Source organism: Mirounga angustirostris, unplaced genomic scaffold, assembly GCF_029215605.1.
Source record: "Mirounga angustirostris isolate CCGP_5_RB_7025 unplaced genomic scaffold, mMirAng1.0.hap1 SCAF_14, whole genome shotgun sequence".
Lineage (NCBI taxonomy): Eukaryota > Metazoa > Chordata > Mammalia > Carnivora > Phocidae > Mirounga > Mirounga angustirostris.
Genome location: NW_026991722.1, coordinates 46,866,708 through 46,888,939, shown reverse-complemented (window position 1 = coordinate 46,888,939; position 22,232 = coordinate 46,866,708). Strand labels below are relative to the sequence as shown.

Here is a 22,232-nt window from a genome sequence, read left to right as displayed (position 1 = left end):
CTAACAGTGCAATTGCTCAGTGATATGTTTGACTTTGGTAAAAGCTGCCAGACAGTTTTCCAAAGTAATTGTACCAAATTACATTCCCTCCAACATCATTTATGGCTGACCACACTGTTGGTTCATCCATTCTGAGTTGCAGGTCATTTGGTTTGTTTCCAGAATTTCTGATTACAAAGAGTGCAGCTGTCAACATTCAAGTGAAAGTTTTGTGTGACCATGGGTTTTCATTTCACCTGGTTAAATATCTAGATGGTTTTGGTTTTTAAACTCTAAATGTTCATAGCTCTGCAACTTGAGAAGTTATTTTATCCTCTTTTTCCTACCTAGAACCAAGTGACCCTGCGAGGACTTGTACCACGCCTAGGCCGGTATGTCATTGTCATCCATTTTTATCAAGCAGCGCACCCAACATTTCCCACACAGGTCTTTGTGGATGGAGGGCGGCTGTGGCCAGGTGAGCATCGGGGAGCAGACACCATAGCTGCGTGCCCAGCTGGGCCTTCCGGGACCATGACAGGAATTCCTCTCGCTCTGCCTCCAGGTGTCTTCCGTGCCTCTTTTTGCCCCCATGCGCTTGGCTGCCGGGACCAAGTCATTGCTGAAGATCAAGTTGAGTTTGACATCTCAGAGCCAGAGGTGGCTGTGACTGTGAAGGTTCCAGAAGGAAAGTCCTTAGTATTGGTATGGTCTACTTCTCCCTCAGCTTGCTCTTCATGTGCTTGCCTTGGCCAGCCGTTCTCTGTACCTGTTTTGCTCATGACAATAATTCCTCCAAGGAATTGAAGTCTTACAGAAAAATGTTTAAATTTTATAGCTACCTTTTGCAAAAAAAAAAAAAAAAGAAGCAGGTGACAATTAAGGTCAAGGGAAGTTGGCACAATGGGTAAGTGTTTAGGAAGAAAAAACTCCCTGGCAGGAAGCTCTGGAGAACCAGGGTCTTACTCTGCATCAGTCCCTTCTCACACCTCACCTGACTGGTCTCTTTCTGAAGCATTTAGTCTTCCTTTGTTCTTGCAACTTCTTTTTTGAGCTTCCATAGCTGCTTTCTCTCATTTTGTTCCCACTTTCTGGAGTGCTCCTTCAGTGATTTCTCTTTCCTTTGTCCACATATGGTGGCGTTCCCTTGGGTGTGATGCTGAGGCCCCTTGTTCTGTCATTGCTCTTTGGATAACATCATCTGTATCCGTTGATTCTGTTCTCTCTTGTGGGGGGCAATGACACCACATCTCTGAATTCATCTCTGATATTTCCTGAGCTCTGGGCCCAGTATGGGACCATCTACTGCGTATCTGCCTAGCTGGGGACCTCATGGGTCCATCAGACATAAGCCTGTTACCTGCACAACCCCAAGTATCCTCTACCCTGTTCATTACCTTGGTTGATGGAATCAAGGTCACTCAAAGCCTGTAAAGCCTTCCAGAGAGCCAGGTAACATTGTCCAGGCCCTGCTGTGTGAGCCTGTAGTTTCTTGCTCATGCTCCCTTCTGTCTGTGAGGAGGCCATCTTCCTAGAGACAGGGGCCTGACTTGATGCATTTTGTATCCCCCGTGCCTAGGATACCACCTGGCACACGGTGCTCGGCAAATGCTTACTGATCGAATAACACGAGAGCAGTGAGCGAGCTCTCTGTAAGCTATAAGTTGGTGACTAGTTGACAAAGACATTTGAAATTTCCTATAGCATTTGTTACTGGAATAGTCTGATTGAAACTAGCAGAGAGAGCCGAGCAGCACTGTTAAAGACTAGGGCTGCAGTTATTCATAACAGAATATCTGACATGATATAAGCTTCAGGGCCAGCCATGGTATGAGTTTCTCCCATTGGTTCTGCCATTTTGGTTTGTTCGCCTTTAAAAATACAAAATGTGACCTTTGGCGATCCAGGGTCGTCCCCGGTATAGATCACATGGGGCCCTGGCCCTCCTAACAGGCCCCTGATGACCCCTTAGATGTCCTGTCCCCACCGAGCACTTGAGGCTGCTGCTTCTCTGAGCAGGTGCTCTGAGGGATCTGCCCCAGCACACTCCATTTCTAACATAGGAACGTGGGTTGAACCTTTAACACCAGCTTAGGGTGGTTCTTGCGATTCTTTTCTCATAAATCCTGTTTCATGTGGTCTTGGGCTTCACAATAAAGAACGCTGGTCGTAGTGAAGAGAAAGTATAATAAATAGCCGTAGGTGTGCCCTGCTGTTGGAAATCCAAAGCCATGCTGACAGGTTTCCTTTAGGTCCGTGTTCTAGTGGTGCCTGCGGAGGATTACGACTACCAAACACTTCACAAAAAATCAGTGGACAAGTCTTTTGAGTTTATCACCAATTGTGGAGGAAACAGTTTTTATATTGAGTAAGTATCACTTTGTGGAGCTTCCTCAGCCTCTCCCATGTTCACGCTCAGCACAAGGTCCAGGGTGGGCTTGGCCTTTGGGTCTGTCTTCCTCCTAGGGCCCATGGGAGTGGCAGTGCGTCCTGGGTCCGGGGAGGGAGATGCTTTTCCTCTGCATTCACCATCTTACACCAGACCTTGTGCTGCCCATTTGGGCAAGATTACTGTCCTCAACTTTGATCCCTCCAGATGTTCACCCTCTGAGCTGGGATTCACGGGCTGCTTAGGAGTTTCTTGGCCTCTTTGCTGCATCCTGTTATCCAGCTCAGATTCCTAAAAGATACCATGTGGGGTGCCCTCCTCCGGGAAGCACATCAGCCTAGATTCTCCCTCTCCTTTGCCATCTGATTGAGTGGGGAGTGTCACAGAGAGGCAGACCTCCCTGTCCCCTCTCCCTGGATCCTTGAATGCCAAGAGCCGAGGATAGCCCTGCGTATGGGCTCCTGCTCTTCTCTTCTGCAGACCCACCCTGTCCCCTTGCAGATTTCCTGAGGGACCCAGGAGCTCCAGGGGGCCCTGGTGAGCAGAAGTCTCCTGTATAGAAAACATTAAGAGTAAAAGCTCTGAAGTCCAATAGCTAGGGGGTTTGAAAGTCTGCTTGGCCACTCTGTAGCTCTGTGGCCTTGGATGTGTTGTTTAACTTCTAGAGGCCTCTGTTGTCTTATCTATGAGATGAGGCTTAGGCCTAATTGGTTGGATGGTTGTGAGGTTCAGTGAGATGTAGGCAAAACTTCTAATACACAGCATTCAATAAAAGTAGACACTTTGCTGCCTCCCCCTCCCATTGTTACTGTTACTGGTGCATACACATCTAGGTATAATTTTTTTGTAACTGCTTGAGACATATTTCACATACCTAGAATTCATCCTATAGGTGAATTTTCACCCTTTTATTTCAGCCACCAAAAGCTCCCACCCACCAGTCCTGGGATGTGTTCTGGAGTGGATGGGTGGAAGGAAGGCTGGCTGTCGCTGTGAATCCAGGGGTGGGGTATTCTCTCATTTCTTCCACAGCCAGAGTCCCTCCCCCAAAACACCAGTTGGTGGAGCAAATGGGAAGGAGAAGTTTGGGACTTTTACCATGGGGCATGCCTCCCGGGATAATGCCATGAGCTGTTTTTGTTTTCATAGCCCCCAGACGGCCTCTGGATTCTGCAAGAACTCCGCCAGGTCCCTGGTGGCCCTTTACCACAAGGGCGCACTGCCTTGTGAGTGCCACCCTACTGGGGCCGTTGGCCGTCACTGCAACCCAGAGGGGGGGCAGTGCCCCTGCCGGCCCAGTGTCATTGGGCGGCAGTGCACTCGCTGTCGAATGGGCTACTACGGATTCCCACTCTGCAAGCGTAAGTGCACGTTCGGCGCATCCAAGGTTGTCTCTGGTCCCAGGTGGGTGCCGCTCATCTAGCGGACCTTCTTGAGTTTCACTGCGCTGGAGACTCACCCAGGGGTCTTGTGAAAGAGCAGATTCTGATTCAGGGGGCCTGGGCTGGGGCCTGAGAGTCTGCATTTCTTTTGATCACTCAGATGATGTCCATGCCAATGGTCTATGGACCACAGTCTGAGTAGGTAGGTTCTAGAAGATAAAAATTTGTGTTTCCCGTGCTATGTGACCCATGTGCTTGGCAGAGCAGGTGAATTTAAAGAGCCGTAAGGATCAAACTGTTGGACCCCTCCATCCCTCTTCCTCGTGGAAGCCCCTTCAATTTGTTCAGCCTAACCAAAACTCAATTGAAATAGGAGGAGAGCCAGGGTCACAGGAGCGTAGTGCTTTCTGAAGGGGAAGCCTGGGGACTTTTATCGAAGAACATCCTGTGGCCTGAGACATAGGGTCAGCACAGGCCATGGGGTGGCAGTGAGGGATGCGCGTGTGGTACAAACAGAGTCTTCACCTGGAGACCAGCCTTTGTCTAGTGAGGGTCCTGCTGCTGCATTATGCCCTGACCTTGAGCTCCGTTGCACTAAGGTGACGTGGAGCCCCTGCAGGGGGCCTGTAAGAAGAGGCCCCTCTGACAGATGAGAGGCGTCTCATTAGAATGGCCTGTAACTACAGCTGGGTGGCTTCCTTTGAGTTCCTGTCTTGGTGCCAGTGGGCCCAGCTGTGCCTCAGTCAGCGTTCACATGCTGTGTCTGCTGTGAGCTTTTGGTATAGTTGGTCTGGGCCCCAAGAGAGGTACCTTTCAGATCAGCCACACTCAATAATGGCATAATGAAGAAAAAGCAAGACGTTTCTCCCAGACCCCTTGGAAGCTTCTGGAAATGTTGGCAGTTGGTGAAGTCCTGCTGGAGGCCAGGTGGCGTCTCTCCCTTACACCGTGTCTCTTGATTCCCTGGCCAGCATGCAACTGTGGCCCACGCCTTTGTGAAGAGATGACGGGGAAGTGCCTCTGCCCTCCCCACACGGTCAGGCCCCAGTGTGAGGTGTGTGACATGCATTTCTTCAGCTTCCACCCCCTGGCTGGCTGCGAAGGCTGCAACTGTTCCAGGAGGGGCACCGTTGGGGCCGCCACCCCGGAGTGCGACAGGGACCACGGGGAGTGCAGGTGAGCCCGGGGGCACTGACCTATTAGGTCGTCTTATGGGAAGGGAAGATGTCCTCTGCACACACCAGTCACCATTCCTTCCTGTGTCTCACGGGTCCAAGGACAGCACTGGGCTCACCTCAGGGTGGAGCTCCCCACCCTGGACGGGCTGTGTGGTGTGTGGAGTAGCTGGGCCCCTCAGGCTCAGGGTAGCCTGGCAGAGCCAGGGCAGGTGGACGGCCAGGCGCCTGGGGTCATAAACCGCCTTGCCCATGCCCTGCAGCATTGTTCTCGGGGTGGCCCATATGTATGCATAATTAAGTTATCCTTTCTTTGACTGTGTCCCCGTGTGGTGAGCACCTATCTATCGGTATTTAGGTTTGGGCTCCAAGTCTTCATGGTGTTTTTGTTGAGGACAGTGCGTGACAAAGTCCGCAGGCCTCAGGCCTGCTGCCCTCAGGCAACTCGAAGGGGTGCTGGGGTGTCCACGGTGGGCCTTGGCTGGCGGTGGGCAGGCAAGGGAAGAAGGTATACGCTGGAGAGCCCAACCTGAGAGTGGGGCTGCCATTGGGACTGACTGAGAGGCCAGGGCACGACTGGTAAGGGACAGTGGCAAAGGTCGGCTCCCACAGATGCTGTGTCGGTAAGAGGTTCGGCTCTGTGGGTTGAGCTCTGCGTGGAGAACTAGAGGCCAACGTCACACGATTGCAGGTGATCAGCCTGATCTCAGCAGGACTGGAGAATGGCCCCCGGGGATGCAGAATGGATCTAGTCTTCTAGGAAAAGAGGCTGGAAGGAGTCGGCAAGGGGCTTATGTGGGGGGGAAACTGAGCCGGGGCTTTGGCATCTGGACCCATATGGCAGTGTGCAGGAGCAAGTGTGAGGCTTACCACCCGCCCTGCACTCCCCCCACCTCGGGGGGGTAGACGTTCTGGGGTCTGTGTGGGTGATCTGGGTGTGACAGCCAGGGTGGGGGGGTGGGGAGGCTGTTGCTGTGGGTGGCAGGCATCCGCGACTCCAGTTCAAGGGCGGCTGTATTCATTTCCTGTGGCTGCTCTAACAAATTACCACGAACAGGATGACTTAAAGCAATATTTATTTTCTCATAGTCCTAAAGGCTAAAAGCCTGAAATCAAGGTGTTGACAGTGCCGTGCCCTTCTAAAGTCCCTGGGAGACAATCTGTTCCATGCTTTTCTCTTGCCTTCTAGTGCTGTCAGCAATCCTTGGCGTTGCTTGGCTCATAGATGAGTCACTCCAGTCTCTGCTCCGCCATCACATGGATCCTCCTGGTGTGTCTCTATCCTTACATGGCATTCTCCTCTCTCTGTGTGTCTCTTCTTAGAAGGACACCGGTCACATTGGATTAGGGCCCACCTTATTCCAGCATGACCTCATCTTAACTTGATTATATCTGCAAACACTGTCTTTCCAAATAAGATTACCTTCTCAGGTACTGGAGATTAGAACTTGAACATATCTTTTTGGGGACAAAATTCAACTCTCTGTAACAGCGACGTTCACTTTTCCTAAGGAAGGACACCTCACCACACCTTTAATTGTTGCTTGGGGTCCTCACAGCCCCTTTGTGCTACAGGAAAGGAAGCTGAGTGACAACTTGAGTCATGAAACCTTCCGAGTCTTTAAAACCACAGGTGTGAGTCTGCCCTGAGTCAGCTCAGTTGCTCATCCTTCTCAAACTGTGAGCCTACACTGAAGGCGATTTACACAGAGGATTTTGAGGTGATATCCAGAATTATTTCATCACCACTAGTTAACATATATCAGGTTCTGTTCCCTCCGATGCTTAAGCTATTCTCCGGATGGAAGTCAGGCTCTTAGAGCTCATTACTGAAGATGCTACATTGGGTCTTGAATGCACCCATGGGCCCATGAAAACGTCTAGCTTATTTTCAGTTAGTAACTGATGGAGAAAGACAATGGCACCTGGGCTGGAAGCACAGACCTGCAGGAATGCTTAGGAGCAGAGATGCACCGTGCCCAGGAGATGCTTGCAGGCTTGTGGCTGCAGAGGGTGGAGGATTGGGAGGCAAGAGAATCTGGCTGTACCGGTCAAGACGCAATCAATGGTATAGAAGGGAGAGAGAAAGACAAGATGTGTGTGATCCTGTGACTTCATTAGTGACCTAGATTTGCCTCCCCAGGGACAATTGCCTCCATTCCCTCTCTTTGAGCCCTTGGTCCAAAACAGTAGCTGGACAAATGCCAGAATCCCGTAGATTTAGTCTATCACACGGCCATGCTGCCTCATATCAGCTGGGCTGTTTGGTATTCCTCTTGACATCTCCTCTCCTGACTTCTTCATTTCACAGAGCTGTCTTTTTTTCCTTCTGTTCTTTCATGGATGGGTATCACTTTCCGTCTGGGGGCTATCAGCCCCACTATGCTTTTCATCTTGTTCTTTTCTGTCTCTACCAGGGTCTTCTTCCCTCAAATGGCGAACGTGCACTATTATTTTCCGTCACTCCCTTACCACTGAACCTCTCCCTTTTCATGTTCCCAGAGGTACCAATCTCCCTTTCTTGAAAATCAGTACCCTCTTAGAGACAGCAAACTGATAGCCAGTCATAAATATTTGACACCAGAGCTCCAGAGTATTTGTAAATAAAATGTGTGGCTCTCAATGGAAACAGACACAAGGTTAAGGAGGATGGAGTATTTCTCTCCAGGAAGCCAAGAGAGCAACACCAACAAGGTCTTCCATCTCGGGTATGAAAAGGTGGTCATGGGAAAGTTAGAACAACAGTTGAAAGACAGTCAGCCAAGCGGGTCTGTTGCTGTTGAAACATGTCAGCAGTACCTCTGTCTAAAACACACACAAACATGGGGTGCCTGGGTGGCTCAGTCAGTTAAATGTCCAACCCTTGATTTTGGCCCAGGTCATGGTCTCAGGGTCATGAGACTGAGCCCCGCTTTGGGCTCCGCACTGGGTGTGGAGCCTGCTTAAGATTCTTTTTCTCGGAACCCTCCTACACTGTTGGTGGGAATGCAAGTTGGGCAGCCACTCTGGAAAACAGTATGGAGGTTCCTCAATAAGTTGAAAATAGAGCTACCCTACAACCCAGCAATTGAACTACTGGGTATTTACCCCAAAGATACAGATGTAGGGATCCGAAGGGGTATGTGCACCCCAATGTTTATAGCAGCAATGTCACAATAGTCAAACTATGGAAAGAGCCAAGATGTTCATCAACAGATGAATGGATAAAGAAGATGTGGTGTATACACACACACACACACACACACACACACACACACACACAATGGAATATTATGCAGCCATCAAAAGGAATGAAATCTTGCCATTTGCAATGACGTGGATGGAACTAGAGGGTATTATGCTGAGTGAAATAGGTCAATCAGAGAAAGACAAGTACCATATGATCTCACTGATATGAGGAATTCTTAATCTCAGGAAATAAACTGAGGGTTACTGGAGTGCTGGGGGGTGGGAGGGATGGGGTGGCTGGGTGATAGACATTGGCGAGGGTATGTGCTATGGTGAGCGCTGTGAATTATGTAAGACTGATGAACCACAGATCTGTACCTCTGAAACAAATAATACATTATATGTTAAAAAAAAAAGATTGTAGGAAGGGAAAAATGAAGGGGGGATATCGGAGGGGGAGATGAACCCTGAGAGACTATGGACTCTGAGAAACAAACTGAGGGTTCTAGAGGGGAGGGGGGTGGGGGGATGGGTTAGCCTGGTGATGGGTATTAAAGAGGGCATGTACTGAATGGAGCACTGGGTGTTATACGCAAACAATGAATCATGGAACACTACATCAAAAATTAATGATGTAATGTATGGTGACTAACATAACATTAAAAAAAAAAGATTCTCTTTCTCCCTCTCCCCCTGCCCCTCCCACCTAATATATTATATATATATTATATATATAATAAATATTTTATATTTTAATATATTTTATTATATATATAATATATATAATAAAAAAATAAATTAAAAAACACACAAACATCCTGAGAGCTCCCCTAGTACATCTAGCAGACCAAAGGAAACCGTGGAATTAGAACTGGCTTCAGAAAAGGAAATCCAGGGTGTTACTAAAAAGGCAAACAGATTGAATTAGGAATAATTGTTTTCATTTTAATATATTTGAAGAACAAATCAGAGGAAATAATTCAGTGTCTTTATGTGGAATTGGTTTGTGTGAATCCTTCAGCATAAAGAATAGTCTGATGAAGATGCAGGATGAATAGAAGGGGAGGCCTTACCATTAAAATCCTCTGCTCATTCAAGAGGTATCATAGCAGGAATCTGGGTATAGAAAGGCTGAAAGAGGGGCACCGGGGTCGCTCAGTCGTTTAAATGTCCACCTTTGGCTCAGGTCATGATCTCAGGTTCTGGGATGGAGCCCCACATCAGCATGGGGCTCCCTGCTCAGCGGGGAGTCTGCTTCTCCCTCTCTTTCTGCCCCCCCCACTTGTGCGCATGCTCTCTCTCAAATAAGTAAAATCTTAAAAAAAAAAAAAAAAAAAAAAAGGCCAAAAGAACAGGCTCCATTTGAACAGCAGAATAAGCAATGCCTAACCTGGAGGATGAAAAACTCTGGGAGGAGCAAGAGAGGAAGATCAACAAGTGTGCATGGAACGGTTATGAGAGAGTGGGAGTCCTGGCAGAGGATGGAGCCCAGGATTCTGTAGTAGACTCCATCACATCTGCAGGAAGAAACTTAAAGCCCTAAATACTGAACACATTACAGTACTCCCATATATAATTAAAATAAAAATGAAGCCACAAAAATAAGTGTAAAGCAGACCAACAGAGTGCTGTTTTTCCATAATGACTACTTCGGTTTTTCTTTTGAAAGCAGAACATCCAAGTGAAGAGCTTGGGGCTGGGATGGAAGTTTGGGAATAGGTTAGACTAATGAGGACCCCAAGGAGTAGGTGTGGACATGGAGGAGGAAACAGCAGGTGTGTGTTCTGCGGGAGTACCTTTGTTTAACTGTAGGAGGCAAAGGAACCAAGGAGATGGAGAAACAGTTTTCAGGCAGGAGACAGAGAGGAATTCTCTGTCTGAGAAATAAGGGGAGAATTTTAAGAGGGAAAAACTGGTCAACAGAATAAATTGCTGCAAACACAACCTCACACATTGTTTCTGAATTCTGCTGCCACAGAAAAAGGAAATCAAGAATGCATTAAAAATCGTAAAAATGCATTGGGGTGCCATCTGTGATAGATACATAGATTTACTATAGTATCTTAGGTAGAAATCATAAGGAGTGTTTAACAAACTCTCACTAGTCAATGACAATTTGTTTTTCATTTTTTTAAATTTAAATTCAGTTAGCCAACATATAGTACATCATTAGTTTTTTTGTAGTGTTCAGTGATTCATTAGTTGAAAATAACAATGACAATTCAGTAGACTAGAAAAGTCCTAACTCAGAACCAAGGGATGCTGCATAGTTTTGCCCAAACCCAAGGAAACATCAACAGGAATGGAATCTCATTATCCCGTACCACACCTAAATCAAGATGTGAAATTGTTTATCTTGACATTACCAAGGAGACTATAATAATCTGATGGGATGACTTAATCTCTCCATGATCAAAGTAGATTTGTCATGAAAAGGCCCTTAGATAATGTAAAAAAAACTTTCAGTTTATTATGACTATAAATTACACAAATTGCTCGTGTTAATTCCACTGTTGATGCCAAAAAAGCTTTTGATTACCCAAAGGGTTATTTCTTTAGGAAATACTAGAAAGACAGATTTATACGGAGAACAGATATGAGATTGCCAGGGGTAAGAAGTAGAGGGAGGATCTGACTATGAAGAGAGATTTTTGAAGTCATGGAACTATTTTGTATCCTAGATTATGGTGGTGGTTACATGAATTTCTATGTGTGTTAAAATTCATAGAACTCTACAACAAAAGAAAACGTCAATTTTACCATATGATATTTTAAAATATAAAATTAAGAAAACCCTTTGGGCATGGGCGCCTGGGTGGCTCAGTCGTTAAGCGTCTGCCTTCGGCTCAGGTCATGATCCCAGGGTCCTGGGATCGAGTCCCGCATCGGGCTCCCCGCTTGGCGGGAAGCCTGCTTCTCCCTCTCCCACTCCCCCTGCTTGTGTTCCTGCTCTCGCTATCTCTCTCTCTGTCAAATAAAATCTTGAAAAAAAAAAGAAAACCCTTTGGGCAAAAATGCAAAAAAAAGAAAATTAGAAGAAAGAATGTTCTTCCCCCACCCCAAAGGAAATTTCCTAATGAAAATGAAGAATGTGTTTAGAGGAAACTAAAGTTCATGCGAAAGAAATGATCAAAGCTACCTGGAACTTGCAACAAGAAGAAAAACATATCCTTTCTCAGATACAACAGATTCTCTTGCAGTTGTACAAATTGTCACAGATCACAAAGCTTAAAAATTGGAATTTTCAAATTTTATTTCACTGTTTATAGGTGTTCAAGTTTATCATACTAAAAGAAAATGAAACTGTTATAAATATTAATCTACTTTAAAATAAGTTACAAAAATAATTGTAGCAATCCATAATATTCAATCTCTACCTAATTAAAACTGGTGTAATTTTAGAGGCAATTGGGAATAAATTAAGTTGGGGCTGTAAAACTGAGTCCTTGACTCACCTTTGTCATAAAGTACCTAGAAGACTGGGCAAGTTATTCTGCCTTCCTGGGTCTCAGTTTCCTAAGCCATTAAACATTTGGTAAAATTATCTCTACCTTCCTACCTACATTTAAAATTCTGTTCTATTTCCTCTTCAATCTCTGTAACACACAAAATATTGCAAAATTGTTCAAATGCCAAAGAGTCCATTATTTTGGTCAACGCTAGGCTGAGGTCCTAAAGTTCCTTATATTGATCAAGATTTTGTTTTTAATAGCAACACTAATCCAATCTGATAGAAGGCCGATGGAAAAAGTATTTTGCCTTGCTTTTAATAATGGAAGATTATGTCATTGGGTTCTGTGAACAAACAAAAGGGCTAGAATATCCTCTGAAGATTTCGTTGATCATTGACAGATATGAGAAGCTGGGAATCACTGCTTTAAAAACTAGCGTGATACCGACCACTTTCAGGCTATTTTGAGCTCAACTAAAGGAGATGGTGATCCACCTGGATCTTTCAGTGAAGCCATATGTACAAATGTACCTTTTCAGAAGAGCAATAGCAAGAGGAATGCCTTTTGGGGGGGACCTCTATCTCTGAGAATCCTCACAGATTTACTAAATGTTTGTGTTAGATGTAAAAATAAAATACCCAGAAAGGTCATAGAATTGGCATTCTTGGGACGAAGTGCTTCCAGCTATAGGCATAGTTCCATCAGCCCTACCAACTTGGAGAAGCAATTCCTTTGATGCACTTCATCTATTAATAGGAATGGTAAATTCCAGGCAGTGTCAGGGGGACACTGGGCCATGGTGGTGAGCAGGATGGATGGGGCTCCTGCCACAGGGATGGAACTCAGAGTTCTTACCTACATTTTCTCTGTCTTCCTTCATCTTCTGAAATAACAGTGTCTTTCTCCATGTCTCTCTGTGGCTATGTCCCTGGTTCAGTCTCCTGAAATGGGAGGATGAGTGGTGTGAGTTTGCACAAGGTTGCATCAGTCATGGCCTCTCACTGTCTGGGTGATCGGAGTACAGTTCTTCTCTCTATGCCTTATTTCTTCATCTATAAAATAGAGATGGTAGAGGTACCTATCTCACAAAGTTCTTTAGAAGATTATGCTGTGCAGGAGACCTTAGAACAGTATCTGACACACTAGCACCCAGTACATATTAGCTATTATTACTATTTGCCAAGTACTTGGCTGTCTGCCTTGTTCCCTCTATACTTTGTCCCCCCGAAACCATGACCATTCTCCTGGCTTCAACCACCCCCACTCCTGGATGATTCCAGATCCAGAGCTCTGGTCCCGACCCTTGATGGCTAGCTTATCCCGCCTTCATTGCAAATCAATTCAACCTGGGTTCTTTTATAGGTTTTACCTAGGGGACCTTGGATAAGTCCCCTAAACTCTTTGAGCACCTGTCCCCTCACATGTATGATGAAGTATTAGATGACCTTGAAGGGCCCTCACAACTCCAAAATTCTTCCAACTCTGATTCCATAGCGGAAACCCATGTCATTGTCTTGCCTTTCAAACCATTTCTCTCTTTGACTTTTTTTTTTTTTAAGTCTACTTACTGGTGACAGTCTCTTCCCAGTCCCCAAAGCCTGGAATCCCAGTATCATCTTAGAATCAACCCCTTTTCCCTACAGTTGATCAGGTGTCAACTTCTGGCAAGGTATGTATTATCCCTTTTCTTTCCATGGCTCTCTGCTCTCTGCTGCCACCTTGGTTAAGTTCTTTGACTCCCTCATCTTTGAATGATATTGGTGGTTTCCTAATTGACCTTCCTTTTCCTGGTTTACTCATGGACTCATTCATTCTTTTTTTTTTTTTTTTTTTTTTTTTTGGCCCCTTAATTGAAAGGGAATATGAAAAGTACACAATTATCCTGGGATTTAAAAATCTCTTTTCCCCATTACTTTGGTGCTAATACATAGAACTATTAATCTAGTCTACAGAACTTGAGGCAATGTTGATAAATGCATATAGGTTTACGATTTTATCTTCTCAATATTTTTATTTAACTAGGGTGAAACATTTTTCTCAGTTACTGTGATTTTTTATTTTTGCCTTAAATTCTATGGTGTCAGATACCAGCATGTTTTATTGCTCAAACTATATCTAGCACCTGCTCCAGTTTGGGTGCTGTGCCTCATGCATCAGAGGACACGGTCTGGCAGGGGAAGTTGTACTAGCCACCAATGGCAATGTGGCATGGCGAGCACCATGTTGGGTGTAGGCTGCCTTGGGGGCACCTGGGTCTGCCAGGTGCCACTTCCATCACATCTCTCTGCTCAAGAACCTGTCTCAACTCCCTGGTAGAATAAAGACCAGCTTTCGTGGTAATATACTCCCCCCCCCCCTTCCCTAACTTAAGCCTTTTTTCAGCTTTCTTCTCTGGCTTGGTTTTCTTACTTTCTTTAAACACTTTACATATGTTCAGTTCTCCAGGTATCAGTTCTCCTCCCCGCTCTACTGTTACCCCAAATTCTGCAAATCCTTCAAGGATTATGTGTGAAAAGCACAAACTCTGGAAGGCATGAAGCCTGTGCGTCCACAGGGACATCCTCCTCATTTCAATGCCTCAAGCTAGTCTTCCCATTTCTCATATGATTACCTCACTTCCTGCATCTCTCTGTCCTGTCTTCTCAGTGAGAATGTGCCAAGGTCAAAATGGACTTACTCTACTTTTCCCCTCCCTCCTGCATCCCCTAACACAAGGATATGTGTGTAGGAAGCACTCGGGGATTATTGAATGAATCGATGAATGCAGAAGTAGACTTTGGATTCTAGATTATGACTGGAGTTGATGGGAGTGTGATATTAAGAGACCCACTGTACTTAATGAGCAAAGGGTAGAGTTCACTCTAACACCGATTTTCTAGTTGTCTGTGCACATGGAGAGCACCCACACGTGCACAGATGTTATTACATAAGGCTTGGCCATGAGCCCATTGCCTTGGAGATGAATCCACTTGACCTGTACCCCCAGCTCTGCCACTCTGCACCTAGAGGCAGCTTCTGATGGAAACTTCTTTTCTTTGCACTGAGGGCAGCTCCTTGGGCAGCATCTCTCTGGAGAAATGTGTCAAGGTCAGGCTGACTTCAGGTAGTTTCTAAGAGATGTTCAGCCAGACTTTACAGTTTCATTCCCTGTTGTCATGGTACCACCAAAAAGTCCTTTGGTTGCTTGTTTTTTTTGCCCAGGATTCATATACTCAGTGCTCAGGAATCCTGAGGTTATAGTCTCTGTGTTTTGGTTAACCCTTCCCTGTCAGTCCCATCTGGGGTCCTCAGGGTCAACTCATAGGTCCCCGCTCTCCTCACTCTGCTCGGCTTTTTGCTTTTTCTCATCCACTCCTATGCACTCAGTTGCTACTTGGGTGTTGAGTGAGGTCCAGAGCTTGAGCTTACGTCACTGACGTGGCCACACGGCCTCAGCCCACCTGTCCTCACCAACACCATCTCACAGCATGCTGAAATACAGAGGCGAGGAATGATTTTGCTTCCGTTTCTCCTCATCTCAACAAGCAGCTTCCACGCTGCCCTCCCTGCAAAACACTCCAGTTCCTTTCTTTTCCACTCACGTGAAAATATAAAAAATAGGCTCCTGTATGCCTGTCCTCACCTTCAAGGCCTGGGTCCAGGTCATTTGCTCCAGGGGCCCCTTTCGGCCTTGTCCACCCAGGGCATTCAGTATGTGAGTGGCTCCCTTGGCACCAGCATTCAGTTAAGGCACCTGTAAGCCAGGAGCCCTCTGTGTTTGCTAAAAGAAACATGGACTTTGGTTCGACAAGCTGCTCAGTTGGCTGTTGGTGACAATAGCAGTCTGCACAACATCCTTTCCTTCCAGCCGGGTGAGAGGAGTGGAGGCTGCTCAGGCTAAGTCAGGCCATCTCCAAGTTCCTCTCCTGATCGAAGGTTCCTCTTTCTGACAATTTTGGTTGGGCGGGGCTGTCTGTGCTCTCCTCATTCCCATCTCTAGACCACCGGAGTCTTGTGCTCTACCCTCTCTACTCCCTCCAGAAATAGTCATCTGGCAATGGTCTTTTTTTTTTTTTTTTTTTTTTTGCTGGACTGTCCGATTGCATTTAGTCTGAGATTCACAAGAAGAGAGCAGGTATTATCAATCAGGGCCTAGGAACCCTCTGAGAGTGAATGCAAATTTGTGTGTGTTGGAGAGAGAGGAAGAGAATGAATGAATGAATGAAAGAAAGGAAAGAAAGAAAAAAAGAAAGAAGAAAGAAAGAAAGAAAAAGAAAAAGTCTGTGAGTGGCCCATAGTTTATCCAGCTTCCCAGAAGAGTCTCTGACCCCCTTCCAAAGTTTCCATCCACCACTTCACTTCAAGCAGAATGTTGACCCTTTCTATCTATATTGCCATATGTATGATTTGGAGACCATTTACTTCCTTACAAAAAGAATTTCTACAGGTATCAGGTGGGGAGGAAGACAAGGGGATGGGCCTGCACCTGAAATGACATTTGACCAGCCAATAGGCCTTGCAGGTAAAACACTGTGTCTTTTTAGGTGTGCAAAGTGGGATAAAGGGAGTCCCATTCACTCCCCTTAGCCAATGCCATCGCAAGAGTAATAATAGCAAATTCTTATATGTGTGCATGGCCCTGTTCTAAGGCTTTTCCATATATTATTTTATTTAATTTTCACAATAATCCTACAAAGTCGATATTATCATTTCCATGTTTACAGATAAGTAAACTCAGCTGTAAAGAAGTTCATTTGCTCAAGGTTCTATATCTAGTAAGTAGCAAAGCTGGGATTCAAAGGTAGGCTGCCTGGTCTCCAGTGTGTGTTCTTAATCAAACACAAAATTCTGTACTTGTTATAAGCAGATATTTGCCAAAGACAAACTTAGTGGGAAATCAAGTTAGATTTCTCTTTTTCAGGATGGTCCCTTGGGTAAGATATTTTAACAGGTATTGGTAGAAGTTGATGATAAAATAATTCATATCAGAATATACTCCCGGGGTGCCTGGGTGGCTCAGTCAGTTAAGCGGCTGCCTTCAGCTCAGTCGTGATCCTGGGGTCTTGGGATCGAGCCCCACATCCGGCTCCCTGCTTGGCGGAGAGCCTGCTTCTCCCTCTCCCTCTGCCTGCCTCTCTCTACTTGTGTTCTCTATCTCTGTCAAATAAATAAATAAAATCTTAAAAAAAAAAAATCTCTTAAAGACTATACTCCCAACGTTCTGATATAAAGCACATTTCCTAGTACTTTCTTTAGACTCACAAAAGAAAAGATCAGCATGTGGGTCCCACCAGACGTCAGCCGTGGAGCTCTGTGATTGAGCTTCGGAAGGCTGGCCCCCACTTCCTCTTTCTCTCCTCACCCCATGGGGTGGTGAGCTTCTCTGTTCTGCTAGCAGCCCGCTGCTCTTCTCCCTCTGTCAGCTTCTGTGCTTTCCCCTCTACTCTTGTGGTTCAAGTGCACAGACGTGTGGATGGCTCCTCGCTCCCCACAGAGCCTTCCTTGGAGCCCAGGCACAGCCCTGTCCACTCCAGCATCCACTCTGGTGCTCAGGCTGGATGACCAAGGGTCTTCCTTGCCTTCCCCTCTTCTGTTCCCTCGTCCAGAACATTATAAGCCCCAGCAACCTCACCCCAAAATAGCTTGGAACCCATCCCTCCTCCCCATCCCAAGTGTCTTTGCCCTAGTTCACTCCCTGCTCCTTCTTGACTCCAGCCACACTCTTTCCTACTTAAAACTTTTCAAGATGGCGATTCCTTGTCCAAGAGCTTGCCATGTGCCAGGCATTGCCTCATCTGACTCCATGGGGGTCCTGCGAGGCAGCAGCTAGCAATTTTTCCCTTTCACAGATGAGAATCTGAGGCCTTGGCAAGTTATTAAGATACTGTAGCTGTTGTGTGCCAGAGCTGCTCGGTACTCCGGCCAGAGGGCCTTCAGTGCCCAGGGCTCAGCTACCTCGCTCCGTTGCCACTGGACAGTGTCAGAAGCGCCAGCATCTCCGTCCATCCACATGAGCTGCCTCCTGCCTCCCTCTTCAGTTCATGGGTCAGCTTTTCCCACTCATCCACCCTCTGTTCCTTCTGTCTGGGACACCCACCCCAGTGACACTTGTCCTTCTAGGCTCAGCTCAGGCATCACCTCCCCCAGGGAAGCAGGGTCAGAGCTGCTCTGCTACAGCACAGTTGGACCTCAGAACTATGTGGGAAAGATGATGAAAGCTTTTGTCTCCTTTGCTTTGAATATAGGTGCAAGCCCAGAGTCACAGGGCGACAGTGTGACCAGTGTGCTTCCGGGTTTCACCGCTTCCCCAACTGCCTTCCCTGCCATTGCAACAGGGATGGGACCGAGCCAGGAATCTGTGACCCAGTGACTGGAGCTTGCCTCTGCAAGGTAAGACAGAACATGCAATACCAGGGACATCAGCCACTGGTCAGTGAGGAAGTTCTCCGTGTTGAGTCAACATATAAAAATATATGGGAAGTGGGACTGAACTGTAATTGATTTCCAAAATGCATGTAGCATTTAATAGTTCTTAGCTCATCTGATAGAAATAGTTAGAAGGGAAGACCCCTCTTACCCTTTGGAGAATCACAAGGCAGGTATGGACCCTTTCCAGAAAAACTGACACAAACCTTAGTCTACAATTTTAAGAGGTTCATAGATTCCCTGGAAGCTTATTCCCAGCTCGTAGACTCCAGGTTAATAATCTGCTCCAGGGTGTTCTGTCAGGTGGTAGGAGAGCTTCTAAGTCCCAGCAGATGTTCTGAGGTGGTGGTAAGTGGGGTGAACCAAGACCCCCGTATTGTGAATCCTCATGCTGCTATTTCTCTACCTTCAAGATTCCAAGGGGCATCTTGTGAGATCTAGAAAATTCTCTCTTTTCACTTGAGTATGGTAGAAGAGTTTAAACAATTAATGTGACAGAAATCTTAACAATGATGTAACTATTCATGTTTTGTTAGCATCCATGTTCTAACATCTTGTATTGGCACTTAATCTAACTGCAATCAAGGAAACTTTAGAGGAAATGTTCTCTTGTTTCATGTTTTATTTCAATAGGAGAATGTGGAGGGTACAGAATGTAATGTGTGTCGAGAAGGATCGTTCTACTTGGACCCAGCAAATCCCAAGGGTTGTACCAGCTGCTTTTGTTTTGGGATAAATAATCATTGTCACAGTACACATAAAAGAAGAGCTAAGGTATGCAAGGGATTAGAAGTTTTGTTTTTAGTTAGTACTTCCGAATGGGGAAGAAGTGGATTGTCATGAAGCATGAAGGGCTTGTGGAGATTTTATATCTTACTTTGTTAAAGGGTTAAGCTTCACCTGCACCATTCCTCTGTTTGCAGTGTTCTTCCCACAGATGTTCTCATGCTCAGTGCCTCAGTTTGTCTGGTGGGCTCAAGTGTCCCCGGCTCAGAGGGGCCTTCCCTCACCACTCCCTATGAAGCTCACCCTCGTCACTCTATACCTCACCCTTCTTAATGTACTCTAGCATTTATCCCTCCCTGACATACTATACATTTAGTTATAAAATTTGTTTATTATGTGTCTTCCTCCAACACTAGCATGTAAACTCCTGATACATTCCCGGTGCCTACAGCAGGATCCAGAATATAGTAGGTGCTCAATAAACACTCATCAGCTAAATGGAGTTGATTGATCTTCCCCCTTGCTTCTTCTTATCTGCTTGTTTTCCTTCTGTCTCATCTACTTTACATGAATATTTAAGTTAAATTTTTATATTATTTACGTGAGTTTTTAAATTAACTCCACGAAACTAAAACTTTTGTTGCCTCCATAATTCCATGAACCAGCAGTCTCGTGCTTGCTTTCTTTGTGTGAATAATGTCTTATGTCCAACAGATAGTCAAGGAAAGATTATTTTATATATTCCATTCCCAAAAGGAATGTAAGCTTGTAGTTAAGGAAAAAAAATTAGTTTGTAAATCCACGGAAGTCTTCTACCCCCAGGGGAACCCGGAAGCGTTATTCCTAATCAATCAAACTGTCTTGTCAGTTCCTTTTATTTCCCCCCTCATTATTTAACTCTTGGCTTCCTTGATGATCAGGGAAATATTTAGTTATGAGGATTTATTTTGAGAAAAGTAATGATAGCAGGCCATTGTATTCCCCCTCACATTTGCTCCCTAAGGAGCTTACCATTAAAATGGGCCCACAGTCCTAGTTATTATTCCCACACTTATTTATCTATTGCTCGGACATTTATTGAACACCTACTAAATGTCAAAACCAGGTTGTGTGCTGGGATACAAAGATAAATCCCACATACGTATGGTCACCACTGTCTGAGAACTCCTAGTTGTCATGGGTCATTGGGAGGCAGTGCTGACTGAGAGTTCTGTGCAAGCTCAGGAGGAGGCATATAAAGGAAGCCTCTGGAACAAGATGGCTGCCCCAAGATTCTTTCTGTTCTGCATAATTCAGCCATCACCAAAGACGCTGCAGGCACACACATGTTTCCATCATTTGCTGTTATGTTCCAGTTTGTGGACATGATGGGTTGGCGCCTGGAGACGGCAGACAGAGCCGACATCCTCGTCTCCTTCAACCCAGGCAGCAGCAGCATGGTGGCAGACCTCCAGGAGCTGCCCTCCACAGTCCACAGTGCATCCTGGGTCGCACCTCTCTCCTACCTGGGAGACAAGGTAAGGACGTCCTGTTGTTCTCCTGAGCCCTCGTCGCGCCTCCTCCGTCACGGCGTGAGCATCATTTCCTGTCTGGAAGGAAGCATCAGGAAGTTCGGGTTACTAAAGCTGAAGAAATTAGATGAGCTACAAATGCAGAAAAGATGCTGCCCTCCCCTGGGAGGGGCTGAGGGCCTAGGAGCCTCATGTACCCGACATGCATTAGCTCCCCAGCGAAGGAAATCATGCACCATGTTTTTCTCCATTTTTACTTAACTATTTAAATAATATCTGTTGCAAATGGGACATGTGTGCTTTTAAACGTCAGTGCTAAGAATTCTTTGTTTTAAAGCAGAAGAAAGGCTCCTTGTCAGGAGAACAAAAGCTGAAAAGTGACTCACGAGCTTATTAAAAGAAGCGCAGGATCCGGAGGCAGCTTGGCTGCCATTAGCTGAATCACATGCAGTTAGCGAGACACTCCTCGGGGAGCTTATAAACGAGTTACTCTTCCTTTGCTGCATAAATTGGCATAGCCTGGCCCCCTACACTCATTTTGGAGGACAGACGTGTGGACTTCCTGTAGAAACATCATCAGGTAACATATGCACCTGGGTAGCAGAGGGTAGAGTGTTCTAGAAGGTGTAGATTTCACAGGGCCCAGCTCAGGAGGCACTGTATTCTCTTAGAATCACTAAATATTAGGGCCTTGTCAGCCTGCGGTCCATAATTCTATCTTCTGGTTGAAGGACTTTGGGTTTTGACCTTTGAGTGTGGGCAATGTTGCTGCTCCTCTCGTATAATCCCTCTCCTCCCTCACTTAATGCCCATCTTCACCTCCACATGGCAAGTCCACATATAGCTCATCTATCATTATGCAAACAATTACCCCCAAAACGGTTCAGCTTAAAGCAACAGTCCTCTTGCCCAGTTTCTGTGGATCAGGAATTCGGGAGTGGATGGCTCAAGGTCTCTCCTAGGGTCGTGGGCAAGATGTCCGCCAGGGCTGGAGTCACCAGAACTGGAGAGTCCACCTCTAAGCCCAGTCATGTGGTTGTTATAGGCCTCTGTTCCTCGATGCCTGCTGAGCCGAGGTCTCAGGGCCTCATCAGACGAGGCCCCCAGGTGGTGCCTGGGGGTCCTCCTGATATGGCACCTGGCTTCCCTTAAAATAACCAATAGAAAGAGAGAGAGAGAGAAAGAAAGAAACTCAAAATAGGGGCGCCTGTGTGGCTCAGTTGGTTAAGCAACTGCCTTTGGCTCAGGTCATGATCCTGGAGTCCTGGAGTCCTGGGATCGAGTCCCACATTGAGCTCCCTGCTCGGCGGGAAGCCTGCTCCTCCCTCTGACCCTCCCCCTCTCATGCTCTCTCTCTCTCTTATTCTCTCTCTTTCTCAAATAAATAAATAAAATCTTAAAAAAAAAAAAAGAAACTCAAAATAGAAACCACAGTCTTTTTAGGACCTAATTTCAGAAATAACATACCCTCACTTTGGCCATATTCTCTTCATTAGAAGCCAGTCACTAAGTCTAGTCCGTACTCGAGGAGGAGAATGAAGCTCCACCTCTTGAAGGCAAGAGTATCAAAGAATTTGTGGACATATTTTAAAAACCACCTTTGCCCATCAGAAAGGCAATATTTAATCTCCATAGGATGATTTAAGATGTTATCCTGGAATACTTCCAGACTCTACGATCATAACTCTATGACTTTGTCAGGTTGCAATTTCTAGGGGACTTCAGTAAATTGGGGGCCCAGAAATGCTACTCCCTCTCCCCTGCTCCAAGTTATTTGTGTTTTTCATGAAGGGCCTTCTGTCCTCCACTACCACTCTGAGGTGATAGTGCCTCTCACTTTCATCTCTCAATTACTCCTTTCTTGACTGGTTTTTTTTACCTTGAGGGTGGGAAGTGTCAGGACCGGAGGTGAAGTAGCCGTCACAAAACTATAACCTTAGGCCTCCACCATGATCGTGCCACGAAGGTGGCATTGAGAAAGGGTCCCATACCTGCTGGCGCAGTCGGACATGGCTTACGTATGATCACATAGAAAAGACTCACCA

The 22,232-nt window shown here is 46.0% G+C and overlaps 1 protein-coding gene across 5 annotated transcripts in view; it reads left to right on the top strand.

Moving 5' to 3' along the window:
* Positions 1-22,232, top strand: part of LAMA3 (laminin subunit alpha 3) — a 267,772-nt gene that overhangs the window by 159,097 nt on the left and 86,443 nt on the right. For all 5 annotated transcript variants that reach the window (XM_054510344.2, XM_045886917.3, XM_064577799.1 and 2 more), the window contains 8 exons: positions 331-457; positions 545-684; positions 2,232-2,347; positions 3,518-3,729; positions 4,722-4,926; positions 17,770-17,914; positions 18,584-18,724; positions 20,032-20,193. In XM_054510344.2, the coding sequence (XP_054366319.1) occupies positions 331-457; positions 545-684; positions 2,232-2,347; positions 3,518-3,729; positions 4,722-4,926; positions 17,770-17,914; positions 18,584-18,724; positions 20,032-20,193 (1,248 nt within the window). The remainder of the gene's footprint in view (positions 1-330; positions 458-544; positions 685-2,231; positions 2,348-3,517; positions 3,730-4,721; positions 4,927-17,769; positions 17,915-18,583; positions 18,725-20,031; positions 20,194-22,232) is intronic.